The sequence below is a fragment of the Rhyacophila brunnea genome, unplaced genomic scaffold (genome assembly GCF_057557595.1).
Source record: "Rhyacophila brunnea isolate RB1 unplaced genomic scaffold, BYU_Rbru_1.0 scaffold_2, whole genome shotgun sequence".
NCBI lineage: Eukaryota > Metazoa > Arthropoda > Insecta > Trichoptera > Rhyacophilidae > Rhyacophila > Rhyacophila brunnea.
Window position 1 is genome coordinate 49,501,306 of NW_028232859.1, and position 17,375 is coordinate 49,518,680.

The following is a 17,375-nucleotide window of genomic DNA, read 5'->3' on the forward strand; positions in this document are numbered from 1 at the left end:
TAATTATTTGCAATTGGTAATGCATTATATTTTTTTTTACTTAATTAAAACATTACATCTAAATGAGAAAAAAATAAACAGCAATCATTAATTATAATAATTAGTTTTGCAGTATTTTTTTACAAATGAAAAAGCTTCTAAAACTGAACATGGAAAGCTTAGTTGGTAGAACAATATTATTGTCAAATATTAAAAAAAATAGCGTTGTTGTTAAATATTTTAAAAAAAGTTCATAATTTTAAGTATCTACCTATGTAAGTTCAAGTTCGAAGAGTCGGAAGTAGCAGAGATTAATAAAATATTTTTTTTAGTAAGTTATTAGTAGTAGTAAACATAATATCGGTTTTAAATTTAATATCATGCGTGTATATCTGTGCAAGTATCATTAAATTACCTTGGGTTTGGTATTCTAATTTTTGACCTCAGTCATTCCAGTGCAATGAACGACATATTTTACAGCCTTCAGTGTGAACTTTAAAAATTCGATCATATCCACCGCACCCATATTAAATATAATAATACTACAAGCAAAAACTAATTGCCGAAAGAAATCGCCTCAATTTATTTTATAAACTAGTTTAAAACGGCTATGTAACAACGCGAACATTACCCGGACAAGCAGGCTTCGGCGTTGAAAAAAATGTAGACAAAAAGTAATTTTTGCAACGAGTTTTTTCGACAAAGTTGCCCCAGCGGAGTGTCGCAAATGCCAATCGAAAAATTGCGGCAAAGTTTTCCCTGGCGCGAGGCGCCCTGCCCGGGAAACCCCCACCCGGGCCGTTTCCAAAGGCCGTTCGCGCGGCCGCACCGAAGAGGGGCTAGACCGTCGGCGAGCATTTCACTCACTCGTCCGCTGCCGCGCGGGCAACCGTCTGTACCTTGACGCGTCCCACAATTGTAACAATACGGCGCGACTAAAAGAAAATTCTGAAAAAAAATCTTCGCCATCTTTTCTTGTTTCCGAATTTAAATACTTGTGAATAATTTTGCATATGTTTAAATGTTGCGTATCAATCTAAAATGCAAAGTGTTTTTATTATAATAATAAAATAGTGCAAATTAATAAATTCCTTATAGTGGGTTGACCAAAATCCAAGTGTATTAAATCTTTTTTCTACTTAAAAGAACTCTCTTGACAGTTGGTGGTTTTCCGTTTGAGGATATTTTTTTGGACTTTGCATTTGGAAAAGCTGAAAGATGAGGAACAGTTTTCAGCGCTCTCCCGCGCTTTTTGCTGGCTTGTTGCTGATATTTACAGGTGAGAATTAGAAATCATGCTAAATTAAAACTACATATTATTATGGTATAATTTCATTACTTACATAGTTTTCAGGAAGCAGTATATTTTTTATTATAAAAAATATCACTTTAAACTTATTTTAAAATATTTTCGTTTAATAAACTTTTTCACTACTATTTACTCATTATTTATAGGTAAGTACTTGGTACACCAGTATTAAAAGGAATAATTAATTATAAGTATGTCTGATGTTTATTTTATGAGCTTTTGAAAAAGTAATATTTTGTATATTGTATACATAGAAAGTGCATGGATCAAGTAGTAAGTCAAGCCATGCTGTAAGTAACTCATCTTGCGTAGGTCAAGATTGAAAACACGTGATTATGAAAGTTGCGGTCTTTATTATCAATTCAAATAAGCCAGGTTTAAGCAGAAATTTTTTCATTAAATATTCTTAGCCATAAAAGCTTATTTGAAAGCTTCTAGTGAGCGAATAAAATATGTACGTATATGATTAGAAACAACAAGAGTAAAACAATGTGCACTTATCAATAGGTTTCTCAAATATTTAAATATAATTTATCGCCTAATATAATATAAGAAGCACAAAATATTAATAGTTAAATAAGTAATACAAGTTTGCAATAACAAGATACAACAATGGCAGTGTCAAGTTATTGTATTTCCTCAATTATTGTCATTATATAAATAAGTAAGCAGGAAGTATACCCAATGTTAAATATTAGAGTTATTTCATTAAAATGTCTTCAAATTTAGTATAATATATGTAGGTAGTTAATAATATAATAATTATCTATGCATTTTAATTGAAAATACTTATTGCTTACGTAGGGGAAAAATTAATTGTCAACGCGAGAATTTTAAGTTTGGTATACTGGAAAACTCGTTGTGAAAATAGTTAGGTATGTTATACAAAATATGTGGTTGCAGGAAATAATTGCGAGGTTGTTGAAAATACTTGACTTTACGTAAATAAATGACTGGAAATTTTATTGTATGACAGAAATAATTCATTTACGAAATGATACACAGCCCGTCTACGAAACGTACGCACATTTTGTTATATGAATTCGTCTGGCGATTTGAACGTACGGGCAGTGGTCAAACCCGATTTATAGATTTCATCATACTATAATAATACATACTGTTGTAATAATTTTATTTCGTTCGCACGTCGATGAATATCTGAATTAGTGTGAATAGATTTTTTTCTGACAATTCGTGACAAAAATTACAAAAACCTTCTTTTGAAAATCAAGAACATCAGGTTGTCGTTAGCCTTGGTTAGTTTTTAATAGCAATACGTATTATAAAATGCTTTACTATGATGTAATAATTTAAATTGTCCAGCTATGCAAATGTGCCATCATATGAGACAACAATTCGAGTCTTTTGGAAACGTTGAATAATTCATATTCTCTTTGATTTTATCAAAACGCACGTTTAACGTCTTTGACTACGAAGATGCATCATGAAAAAGACCTTCCGTACATTTTTATTCATCTTTCACGTTGTAATTATATGTAAGTATATGCGTGCTAACTGGTTAACAATGTAATCATTCATTACGAAACGACTTGTTGAGATTTGTATTATTTTTATATTACAACATATTGATTGTAGTACGTAGGTATATACTTTTACACATTAGAAATATAGCCCGTCAAGTTAACTTTTACGATAATTAAAACACTACATATTATATTTTGATGGTTGATTGCTATTTAATAATTGTTGGTATTGTCTACCTTCCATTGTATTTATTAAGGTTATGGTTACAGTTTTATAAAAAAAATACAAATAATTACAAGATAAAAAGAACTTTTTATATACTTACAACGTTTTTAAATTTTCTGTTGAATTATTATGCTCAATATGCTCAAACTTGTACTTGGTATGAAGTAAATAAAAAACAAAAAACAAGCAATTAATATAGAATACTGAAATGTCATTTTGATTTCCATAGTAGCGCACGTATATATTAATAATTTAGTTGCTAGGACCACCCACTTAACAACCAATAATATTGGATTGGATTACGGATTTCTTCCGAAATAAATTTTCATACAAAACAGAATTAAATGAAAATGAATTCAATTCTACTTAAAGATGGCTAAAAGAAAAGTATTAAAAAATGCATTGGCATCGTGTTCTGATACATTCTAGAAGTTTCAAATGTCTAGCTAGTCGGGAAATTAGTTACAAATCGATTGCAAGATTTATACTGGATAAACAACCACTGGACAACTAAGAATACGAGCTAATAAAAACGTTGTACAATATCGCTTACACTTACATTGGATGAATTTTGTTAAAATATGTAATCTATATTCTTCCATACTTATTCAAATACTTTATGTAAACCTTTTTTTATATAAGGACGAATTAAATGTATTTGGGTTATAAATTTATTATAAAGAAATAAATAAAAACGTGATTATTTTATATAGGATGTGTATTTTTCTCATATATATATAATATGTACTAGATAATGTACATAATAAGTTTATTCAATGTGACATAAATTATCTTGAAATACTTATAAAGTAGGTAGACGCAAAATTTCTCGAAAAGATCATGATATATTTGTCACTAAAATTATTTGACAGTGGCAACACAATAAAATTAGTATTTGTAGCAAGTTTTGAATTTTCATTTTAATTCATTTTTTTTAAACATATTTGATAGTTTAAATTAACTATCGATTGCTTGAATTTATATTCTCACAGTAAAATTATGATTTTATTATTATAAAATTTTATACACTGATTTCACGTACCATAGTAATGCAGACAGATATCCGTTCAATTGTTTTTGCTGTGATTGCTCTACGTATATCATAATATAATAAATAACGGATTATTGTCAGTTCTGTTACCAATAAAGTCGGTTAAGCACATTGCATTAAACACCGCGAGCTATGCTAATGCAAACACTTTCTAGGGTATTCTCGCAGAATTTACTACTTACTTCAGGTGAAACGTGAAACCGATTTGTACATTGAATCATGAATGATATTTATTATTTACCTATTGTATGTGTAACATTGTTTTAATTCAAAATCAATAACTGTATGTATTATCGAAACTATAGATATTTAATAGCCATAACTATAAATTCAAATTGCACTTTTCAAGGCATTGCATTATAAATATTTAATTTGAGAATGATTTAAAAATACATGTAAATTAAGGAAATATTATGAAACACGTTACTTGATATATAGTGTAGAATAAATCCATATAAATTACAATATAAATGTGTCGTTTTTGATAAATTCAGTAAGTATATACAAAGTATTTTATTGTCGTTGCGTTTGGTAAAAATTGTGTATAACCTTGGAAACATAAATTAAATTAATAATTATCCTCAGAAAGCAACGATATTATATTTATTGATTATGATAATGGTGTGATATTCGCAGACTAAGGCCAAGATGAAAATATCTGTTTTGACATTTCAATACAATATTTAGAAATAATTGTTTATCGAGTCAATACGATAAGTTTTGAAACTCACTATAGTACAAATGCATTCCGTCACTATCGTACTTATGAAATTCTATATTAAATTTGCAATTAAATTGAATTGAAAAAATAAGCAACGATGTTGTGCGAGTGTTGCAAAAGAAAGTTGAAAAATTTATCGCGGTCAATAAATTCAAATATGAAATCGAATACACACTATATAATAAATATATTATTTTAATTTTTTCATTATAATAAAACATAATATGCAGAAAAATTGCATATGAATACATTGAAGAATGAATTTATTAAAAATCAGTGTGGAGAAAATAGTACTCCTCGAAATGCATTGCGGTAGAAAAATTTAAAAACTTGTTTTGTAGGCCATCACACGCAAGTTTATGAATTGCTACCTCAGTACAAGGGTATACTATTTGACAAAATTTCAGTTTTGACTTATTAATTACTAAATATGGAGAATCAGTTGAAGTTTCTGGACAAGGCTAGATTATTGTTTGTAGATATTTATTTTACATTAATATTTCAGATACATTTGTATGACATCAACATGAATATTAAAGGAGTATAGGTACCTAATTGTTTTAGTGCAATAATACACTTTATTACATAAATTGATTTAATTAAAAAAATATGGGAGGAAATTTAAGGTGGTTCTTTATAAGTTTAAATACAATGTTCTTTTTTAGGATGTTTACATAATACTAATAATATGTAAAGACTTTATAAAAATATGTAATTAGTGTCTTATTAGTAATCAAAAACTTTGACAGCTATTTTCTCCAAAGAGGTTTTTGTCAAATAGAGTACCCTTGTACTGAGGCAATGAAATCACTTATAAAAAAATAATTAAAAAAAAAAAATTATAACTTGATGACTAATATAATAATGCAATGCTATAGTTTAAATGCTGGAAGATATCAATATTTGGCCACGTATTTTTTTAGACTTATACGTGGCGTAATTGAGAACTCTGCCATTCTTGGTAGTATTGACTTGTGTGTTCCTGATAACTATCTTAGAAATCGGGATCATCAGTTATTTGTTCTCCCAAGTAGCAGAACTAACCTGCCAATGGTGATGCCAATTGGGAGGGCAATAACTCTGTTCAACCAAATCGTTTCGGATGTTGATAATATTATATTCTACCGACATGAAGATGAGTATAGGTGGACGTTGTTTTATAAATTTTTAAAATATGGTTTGCATAGCTCATTCGGTGTACTTCCTTGTATCTAATTTATATTTTTTGCAATACTCTTTTAATAATATTTCTTTGTTTCTAAATATCATGTTGTGAACGTCGTAAATTGTAATTATGTAAAAATTTTAAATTTGAATATTACACTGATTTAAACTCTATTAAATATTATGTTTTTACAGTTGATATCTGAATTGCCTTTTTTTATTCTATTGGACTAACTTCACGCATTTAATTAAGTAATAATTTATTTTTAAATTGTATTCAATCAAGTGGGTAAATTTTAACGCAATTACGAACATATGTTTATTATACAGATCTTTCAAGTGCCTTACTAGTTAAATACACAATTTAAGACAGGTATTACGTTTTTTATTCGATATTCACTGTCCGCTGTAAAGTGAAAAAATATTATACTATACACAAATTTGCTCTTTTACTAAGTATTATACTTTATTGCCATATAATGCTTAGTAGCTAGCTGTTTACGCTCAAAATATATCGTTGCCTGCTGTAAACAAGTTGAGTTAGTAAATTCAAATGTTGTGTTTTCGGTAAGTAAGTATTTATTTATATTTTGATATTAAATCTATAGACCTACAAACTTATCTGGAGAATGGCCTAAAATGGAACTACGAACTACCATAGGACGCCATATTGATAAACGTCATTCGAATGTCAGATTTTGCCAGTTTTCGACAGTGGCTCCTCCATATCATTCTTCAGATAAGTTTGTAGGTCTATACGAGTAATATTCACTATTTGCAACAAAGAATAAAAACTACCCAAAAAATTCTTAGGAAGATAGTAAAGACTCAAGATTTAAACCGGATTGTAATGCTAATTGTCGTGATGATTAAAAGTATTTATTTATTTTTTCATACTTACGCATTCGACTATAAACATAGATTATAATATTTTAAACGCTTAATATGTGAACGTATAGGTAGTCATATCGATTTACTATTTCATTAAAAAAAACATGTAACGGTTACAACTTATCTATAAAAACCGTTTTTATTATTTTTATTCGGAAACGTCTTCATCTAAGCAGGTGTTATGTCATTAATGTGTATGACCCAGTCAATTTTGTTTGATTGAAGTAAACCTGTTATTTATTCGACTGTGTTGGTGAGCTTCCGGTTCTCTCGGTGACATTGACCTTCTTGGCAGATGCTTGTTGATTGAAGTGATTCTCACAATTTCGTTTACCAACAGAGAGACGCGAAATAAGCTTGACTTACTGCAACATGAGAGTGATACTGGAAAGAGAAAATTTCGCTAATTTATGCGCGTGAAAGGCTAGTAAATTTTTAATTCTTTTGAATTTTACAAATAGTTATTTTAGTTAAAATAATGTTATGTTTTGACTTAAACTACTCATACACAACGAATAAAATTGTAAATGCTATCAACTGAAGGTACTTAATTGAAATGGATTTAAATTGGGTATGAATTTATTAAAACTTTGTAGGTACTTTCCATAAAAAAATAATGAATTAATCCACCAATTTATTGTGAGACATATTATATGTGCAGTTTGTACATGTACGAGTTTATACGAATACATGTACTGTCCGTAAATAATATAACGATTGTGCAGATATATTAGAATTAGTGTATTAATATTGACTGTGTTTAGGAAAAAAGGCGTAACCCTCGATTTTTTGAAAAGTGCTTTTATTAGATATTAACAATGTATACAACTAAATACACGTTCTGTAAAAAGGAAGTAAGCCGCAAATGCCGATTTATTATCTAAATTCAGGTTTTAATTGAGCTTTAATTAAGTTTTAATTGAAGGAAAAAAGCATTTACCCTCAATTTTAATGATTTTTCTGCTTTAATAACTTCTTTAATTATTAGTAGATCGAAAAGATATTACACCAAATTATCAATCATCATGCACCCAATGTCTGTGTCTATTTTTTTTATTAACATTAAACCAAAATCATTCAAAAAACATACTTTGCCTCTCCTGTAAAAAATTTTCGGTGTGGATTACGCCTTTTTTCCTAAACACGGTCGATATGTATGTATTTTAGGTAAGTAGTTATCTATGTGTATGGTAAGTTTTAAGTTAACTACGGTGGCTTGTTATAAAGCTTTGTGAAATATGAAAAGTAAGCCAAAAAATACAACTTAAATAACACAAAACCGGTAAAATCGAAATTGTTTATGGTATATTATCAATGTGAAAGTTATTGATATTGGAACACAATAATATATTTCAGCATATTTTTTAGAATTAAAAAATATGCACCTAATTGAGATATTTCTGGTATTATAATTTTATAATCTGTGACACAATGATTACTTATACATTCTCTCATGTTTTTTTGGAAAAAAACTATCAATTTTAAAATTGAACAAAGATAAAGATTGTTTTATGGCAGTCGTTTATTTAACTCTTGGCGTCTCTTAAACGATTATCTGTGCCAATAAGAGTTTTTATTACGAGTACAACCTAACAATATGAACAGATTTTATTTTATGTTAGCTTTATCTTTCCGGAAAACGAAAGTAATTGTTAAACCCATTATCAAGTTACAAGAACGGACTGCGGTCAAACTCTTGCTTTCAAAATTTAATAGCAACATTAAACTTATTTCTTTAAAATAAAAATGTATATTGAAATTGATTTATGTATATACAAGAGTTATTTGATTAAATTGTACAATTATTATTAAATATGTATAAAGCAATTGTTTAGATGTTTTATAACCTTCTATTTTTGCCTCTTTTTTATCTAAACATTTTAAGAAGTATAGATTAGTATAACAAAAAATAATGTCAATTAAAAAAAATATTATACATAATTATAGTAGTATTAAAATAAAAAATAAATATTAAAATGATTCAATTGAAATTATGTTTATCCGAGGCAATAAGCCAAGAAAAATTGTAGCCATTATTAAGTGGAGAAAAGCTGCATACTTCGGCCATAGTTTCTGTAATGCATAAGTATGATTTGCATCAGCTCTAATGCAGGGAACAGTAAAGGACAGCAGAAGCATGGATATAAGAACATCATGAGGTGTTTAATACCCGAGGCATTGAGGACCTGATAGACTGACCTAGGATATGGAGGTGTAGCCAGTGACGTCCCTAGATAAAGTGCCGCCCCTAGGCAGTGCCAAAATGCCGCAACATTTTTTTTTATACAGTACTTTGTATCATCCTTTCATAACTCCAATATCTAAGAATTGTGTTGTATGGATACATTACTAACAAGATATAGGCACATATACCGCTAAATCTAACTTAAATGCCATCTCTACTTCAATAAACAATATTGCGAGTCTACGGTTTCAGATAGATACATTTAAAAATACACCTGACAACTTCCATAACTCGCGAGTGACTGTAAAGAACGTGACGTTCAAGGACAACGGAAGTAAACTAGACATCGCGAACCCAACAAAAAAATAAAGTCCTGTTGAAAATTGTATAGTACTTATCTAATTAATAGATATACTTTGTTTCCAACCAGTGAGCTGATTTTTTTAATGGAAAGATATTTCCGTTATTACTAAGTTTAGGTAGGTTTCTATATATACCTAATGATTTTCTTCGATTTGTCGTCCTTTGAGTAACTGCCGCCCCCAAGCGACGCTCAATCTACCTACCCCCACGGGACGTCACTGGGTGTAGCTACTGCAATATGGTAGCCAATCCACGATAGAAGATTACACCAAAAGAAAGTGATGCTTACCTGTTGATAGCTGTTTCAACCTATGGACCGATAGTTTATACCCATAAAAAACTGTCAACATAATTAATCGAATTTCCACATGTACAAATATAGAGTTTTACCACGTAAACGCCAATTTTATTAATAATATAGAATACATATCCAAACTTATAAAATATATGGTTTAAAAAAATCTTCTACTATTATTACGAAATTCATAAATGGGATTTGAAATAGTTTCTACTTTGCGAGTATGGTCGGATTTGAGAGATAAGAGTGGGTATGAGGAGTTTCAGCCATACACCAGGCCAAACTGAAGGCTGTTGGATTAACTGGTGCTTTGCCGGTCCCACTATGACTATGGCTTGCTATATGACTAGTTCTATGACTTCATATTGTGATTCTATGTATTTTTCTTTATGAACTAAATGTTTTTTTACTATCGCCATATATATACAATTTACAATATAATTATATTAAATTTAAGACTAATATCAGACGGCTACGTAAAATTATTTTAAATACCATGTGAAATTTAAAAAAAAAATTCCGATTCTAAAAATGATTGTACGGAAAACCAGCAATAGAATACATAGTGGGATTAAATGTGAGTAACAGTATCTGGGCAATAATATTGAACATACATAGTATAATTTCTTTATAATAAACGTTTTCACTCTACACAATTACGATTACATAAATTAATAGGTATAAAAAATAGTTTTAATCGAGAACCGGTAAGTTGTTACACGATCATATTTTATGTGCAAAGTTTTACATGTGATTTGTTCTAACAATGCTTTTGCAATCAAATATTATTACGTCAAGCTACAAACTCTACCTGAGAAAAAAATATTTTTTGAAATGCCAAAATAAAATGAAATTATGGATTGCATGTTTCATTGTAATGATTTCTAGGCATTCAGGAATTTTTAAAAAATTCTAACTGTAATATTTTAAGTATTACATTTTAAATGAAGTATTTTTTCATTATTATAATTTTATTAGTAAATACTTATAATTATATGTAGCATTTATATTTAAAAAATATTATTATAAATATGTTAATTATTTATTTATTATTCACATGGTATTAGTTTTATTATAATTTAAATATTAATATATTAATAATCTGCTAATATTGCACATAGTTTTATTATGTCTATCTATATATTATGGAACATGAATATTACAATATTCCTTGATTACAAATCTGATCAAGATTTAATACATTTTTATTAGAATTTAGAGCCATGTAATTTACGGATTTGTTATCTCAATTTCTATGCCGCAGGCGGCAAATTATTCAGCGATTTATATTTAAAATAATGATCATTAACGATTATGTTTGTATAAAAAAATCTAATAAATAACGATTATTCCGTGTTCTACTAAACATAATAATTTCAACAAAAAAATATAGCAAGTCTGAAACAATATGGAATTAATAGATTAACGTAAGTATCGAAACCATATATAATTATTACATATTATTATGTAGATATTCTCACATTAAATATACATTATAAACGAATGCAGCTAAACTATTAGCGATATCTTCTGATTTTAAATATCAAATTTAACAAAAATGTAAATATTTATTATTTAAAAAATAAAATGTATTGAATTCTTATTTACATATAGATGCTTACATACAATAATTAAAGTAGTACTGTATACATTACGCAATATTATGTTTTTTGAACGAATGATATTAATAAATTACATGATATAAAATTAATGTCAATGTGTCATTTACTTGTAAATTAAATGAGTTATTCTCGAAGTAAAATATAAGCGCAAATATTATATTCTTCATTTTACTTTTACCTAGAGAATCCGTACCGTTTGACACTAGTCACCATTTGCATCAGATATATAACACAGTAAATTATTCAAGAAATATTATAGCATTCACAAGTATTAATTAACATTCAGTATATTATGTACCTAGCGCTTAACCATGCTAGAATGATTCCAAACCACAACACAAATTAGATTCATGGCATAGATGTTAATAATATATAATATTTTCTGTATTTAATATAATATAATCTTGCTTTTAAATCAATATCCAATAATCAGAAAGCCGTTGTCAAAATTCTGAACGAAATATTGTATTAAAGAGAAAAATCTTGTGTAAGTATGTGAATATCATATTATTATTTCATGAAATATTCTGTTCCAAATATTATACTTATATGTATATTGAAATCTATATAAAATTTGTGCAAAAATTCTATACAAATAGTTTTTTTCGCGATCTATATAGAAGTGGATAAGATTATACGAATTCAAGTATATATATATATTTATTTTCCTTAACAATTATTTATTATATAATATGTTCTAAATTATATGTTATTTTATTTAACTTTACATAATGGCCATTTGCGAAGAATTGACATTTAAAAAAATTAAGGCGGTATGTTTACAATGATTTGAATACCCGTTACAGTAAGTACCTACCTACTTCTGTATATCTTATTTTCTAAAACACTTTTAATAAACAGTATTTCAGTTTATCGACACTAAAAGAATATACAAAACAATAAAATATCACAATTTCAATACAGCGCATTGAAACTTTCAAAAAATAAAATAAATATATAAATCGGAAATCTGTTAAGTCATGCTATCGAATTCATTTTATAAACAGTTTTCGTTTGAAGTTTTTGTACATTTCAGTTTTCTTATAGCGCGCCATGATTTTGCCAAAATTGCAATTTAATGTAACCTCTCATATTGAATAATATATTTTTTTTGACAAATTCTTACGATGAGAGATGTAATAATGGAATTTCTCTAATTACTCGTATAAAGTCATTTAAAGATACAAACCACTATTTAAACAAATTGAAAATATATTTCAACAAATTTATATATTAACGAGGTCAAAATAAAAATATATTATACTTACTTAGTGTGCACATTGTATAATAATAATCCCCGATTGAATTAATCAACTGTATCATACACTTTGGCTTCAGTCAGTAGTCAGTTCGTCGAGAAGATTTAAAAGGGGGCCTTGAAACAGTTCAAACATTAAATTATAAAAATATCTTCAAAATATACATATTTTTTACAAATTGGGTATAAATTATTACCCAAACAAAGCATAGCTTAACATAAAATTGCTAATAATTAACAAGAATTTAGATATTTTTTCGTACGTTCTTGGAGGTAATTTAAGGTTGTAGAATTACCGTAGTTGAATAAAAAAAATGTCACATGCTATAAAATCAAAATTATATTGTAGATAGGAAAGACCTTTGAATGTAACGAGTGCTAGACAGTTAAAATTATACATACTATTCGATAATAAATTATTTAAAAAAATAATATCTAGATTACACATTAAAAATGCTTCTATTATCATCCATTTCTTTGCTATTCAAAATATTTGTGTGTCTATATCGGAGATTATGACAGTCCAGCAGTTTTCTTTTTAAATATTCCCTTTCTACGTTTTAATTGCCAGCCACATTAGAGTGATTTGATACTTCGGAATAGTATTTAAACAGAGTAAGGATGGCCATCAATAAGATGAATGATTTTGCAAAAGTGCACTTCTCTTCAAAACTATCATCGTTCGTATTATTTTATTACGGCATTTCATTATTTGTTAAATCGATAAAGGTTAAATCAGTATCATTAAAGTTATCTAACAAAGCAATTATTATTTGCAGTGCAAAACAGATTGCCTACTGCAGGAACTTGTCGGACGGAAAAGTTAATAGTCTACTCACTCTGAGAGCTATATGAAATTCAACTCAAGTTGAGTTGAGAAACTCAAGAGAAACGCGCTTCGCTGGGCACATCTCCTGTCCCAGGCATACTCAACCATCCAATCATACTTTAATGTTTAATAAACAATAATTATCATTAACTTACTTCAAAATATTTTTGCGAGAAATACTATTTGCGATTAGAAGATGATGGCTCCATAGTATTTATATTTGATTTGTTTGAAATTCGCTTTTATGGGTCATCTTTCATGATGGTTTTAGAAATGAAAGATTTAAATTTATTACATAATTAAAGTCATTCGCAAGAAATAATTATTACTTTTTTTACATGACTGTGGAAGGTTTGATCTTTTATAGAAACACAGTATATATTTTATTTAGTTTTGCGTTGATCGAAATTAGAATTATTATTTGAAATCGTAAGGTAATGCGGAAGAGGTCTGTTCACGATGGCTCGACTGATAAAAAAGAAGGAATTGGCATGCTGTTAGCGATAACTAGGTATTGTAAAATTCTGCTATACCGATCGGTCGTGACATCTATTGATATAACAAGCCATTATAAAATAATTGTATACACAAAAAAAACTATATAATTGATACACTCGTAAAGTTCAGATATATTTTTTACGGTAGTTATTAAAAAAAAAAACACGATGTTTACTAACTACCGTTTAATAAAATTCAGGAAAAGTCGTGAAATTGAATTTTTGAAATTGTAATATTAAAAAAAATCACTGACTTTTAAATATTTTTTTAAAAATTTATGATTTATATTTAAGTATTACTACTTCGCACAATTTTATTAAATTTTAAAGTTCACATTCCCATTGTCATCATTGTCTGATGTAATCAGCGAAATTAATGTAAAGAGAAAAATGTTACTCACACTTTTTATGTTGCAACATTTTTGGTGTGTATTCACATTTAAATTTTATTTACATTATTGTATTGTTACCTGTAAGTGAATTGAATGTATTCAGATATCTTTCTATCTATACTCTCACAAAATTCATCAGAGTTGCATGATTTATTGTTCATAAATAAGACGTGATTTGTAGTTAACATTTAAAATATTATAATCTTTAAATACTAAAATAAATCAACATGATAATAATATAATCGTATCATTTTTCAGTAATAATAATGAGTTTACCCACACAAAATTATTTACCTTCAAACACCTGTAAATTCACCGGTATTTATGATTATCTAGTTGTAGCTTACTGCAACTACTAATAAAACGGTTTTACTATAAAGCCGTTATTACACGATATTTATAAAAATATTAAAGAGCATTATGGATAGTCCAAATCAAGAACAATGTTTAACACTGATGGGGAATACAAAATCATGGACATTCGTATCTAAAATATTTGAAAACAGTTTAAGACGCTACTTCAGTGAAACGGCAAATAATTTTCAACTATAGGTGCGACGAAATTTTGGACTCGCTGGCAATCGGAGGGCGAACGTAGAGGTGTGAACACGCCAATTTATTTCGTGATGGCGACGAGGGTATTAATTTTTAAATCGTGTAAAGATGACTAAAAATGTTACCCATTTACTTGAAAAAGAAAACATGTCAATGAATATATTATTATTGTTACTAAGAGAACAATAAACAGAATATTAAATGGACGCATGTTGGATTTATATGAAAAATTATATTTCGTTCGGCACGCGTCATTTGCACAATCCACGCATCGCCTATCTACGATCTTTTTAGACCATGCCTCAACTGAGGTATATATAGCCTTAGATACAACTTTCAAATAGTTTTTATACAAACGTTATTAGGTTATAATTATTATTATGATTATTCATGAACATAACGCACCCCCACAACAAAACTGCTACACTCCAAAAAATGTCAAACAGAGTTTTTAAGTTTTTAAGAAGTTTTTACCTTTCGCATTTTTGTACTGTGTTTTTGAAATATATTTGGATATTGATTGAATTTTTGATGACTTAGAGATATGAAATTTTCGAAACATAGTAATTAACTTAAAACACGTCATTTTGGACTTGTGGCGGTTTAGTTGCGGGGGTACGATAATATCTTGATGAGGACTTAGGCATTACAACTATATTAAATGTTAAAATCAATAATATTAATTTAGCCAATGGTATTTCGAATAATTATTCCCTATTTCCACAATTGAGGAACACATTTAATTTTTTCAATGTATGTTTGGCCCAAACTAAGAATCTAATGAATTGGTCTAATGACTAATAATTGTTTAATTAGTCAGGTACATAACAATATATTATAAACATAAATAATTATTAGAAATGATAATGTAATAATTATGGTTGGGAAATTTTATGATAGTTAAGAATTATTAGGATGCGATGTGGATATTTAAAATGTACATACTTAGGCCAAGTCCGCTTCTTTAGATATTATGGGCACCACGTGACGCTTTCAAGAAAGAATCCGTGTCCTCTTAATTCCAGGGATTTCAGTATTCCATAGCTACGCCATATACCTAAATCCTACTGATCTTCGTCTTCCAGAATACCGGAATCCAATTTCAAGAAGTAATTGAGACTATTTCAAAAGCATGTTATTATCCAGTTAATTGCAGTTCACATCTGTTTCCGCAAACTACAATTATTAGTCTAGAATCTAGATGGAAGAAACTGTGTTAATTTTTGTAAGTAGTTTAATTACGATCGTGAGAAGATCGTCTAAGATTGTGTTCCGCCGTGTAATAGCGTCTTCGCCAGCTGACTAACTGTATTGTTTGTAAAGTAGTCTTGAACGGTAGGCGAGTTGAGTCGACAAGACACGCGATGCCAGCCGGAGATCGAACCAGGGATATGCGATTCAAGAGTAGGCACATGTTGCATGTTGCACGACCGTTTGTTTGGCTGGGTGATTGTGCTATCACTAACTTTGATTTGACCGTAAAATTATTTATATTTATCTACCTACATAATATTATTATTATTGACTATTATTAGTAAATATTTCATGATATAAACTGTTCAGTTTTTCTATAAATTTAGCTGATTAATGTACAAGTAATTTATATTTGTTTTTATTACGTATAAGCAATAGAGACTCGATTTATTTATCATCATTAATTATTATAGTAGAAAAGCCAGTTTTAAACAGAGAACATGCTGTACGTAAGTATTTACTATCTACTATATTTTTTTGGGCCAGGTTAGGTGTAATTTTTGGCAGATTTCTCTTGTATCGTAAAGTTTACCAGTATGGCGATTTTTCTAATCGGTTTACGAATGATACCTACATATAGACTCCAAAATATAAACAAATCCAATGTTTGACAAAAAAATATTGGAAATATAAAAAATAAAAGTGTAGAAGCCATCTTTGAAGAAATTCCGCATTTAATTCCTGATAATTTATATCTATCACAGATAAAATATGTTATTATCGATTTCAGAATAAACTTCATCAGGTATCAAAGCTTAATACATGTAAGCCAAACACGTAGGTACAGCAATAATATATTATTCTATTACATTAGGTGAATACCAAGTTGGCACCCACGATAGCCGAGCGTTAGCGCACCGGCTTATAAAGTCGCGGGTCTCAGGTTCAAATCTCGGGCCTGGAAAAATCATATGTTATTTTTTCGACGTGTGTTTAGATGCAGAACAAGGTCCTAATAGGCTGAGCAAGTGACTAGTATCCATTTCATGTAGAAGCAAAAATCTATTACGACACCTCTATGTACTAGATTCAACAATTTTAGTTACTTATTAATATGGTATTATATAATTAATTTTGTTTAGTAATAATCCTTGGTGAAATTCTATCATGATTAAAATTCTAAACAATTCTACACTATCCTAAACGCCAAACTATAAAATGTGCAGAAAGCGAAATTTAAAAATTACGAAACTATACTTAAATCGATTTTAGTTCGATAATATCGAAATATTAAAAAATAATACATTGGCAAATAATGTCACTTAGGATACTTAAGAAGTGGCATGAAAATAATTGT

At 28.5% G+C, this 17,375-nt stretch overlaps 1 protein-coding gene across 7 annotated transcripts in view; it reads left to right on the forward strand.

Annotated features, from left to right (window-relative positions):
* Window positions 1-840: 840 nt before the first annotated feature.
* Cda5 (Chitin deacetylase-like 5) overlaps window positions 841-17,375 on the forward strand; it is a 256,043-nt gene continuing 239,508 nt past the window's right edge. For all 7 annotated transcript variants that reach the window (XM_085947737.1, XM_085947736.1, XM_085947740.1 and 4 more), the window contains exon 1: window positions 841-1,258. In XM_085947737.1, coding sequence (XP_085803863.1) covers window positions 1,198-1,258 — 61 coding nt within the window. In that variant the 5' untranslated portion in view covers window positions 841-1,197. The remainder of the gene's footprint in view (window positions 1,259-17,375) is intronic.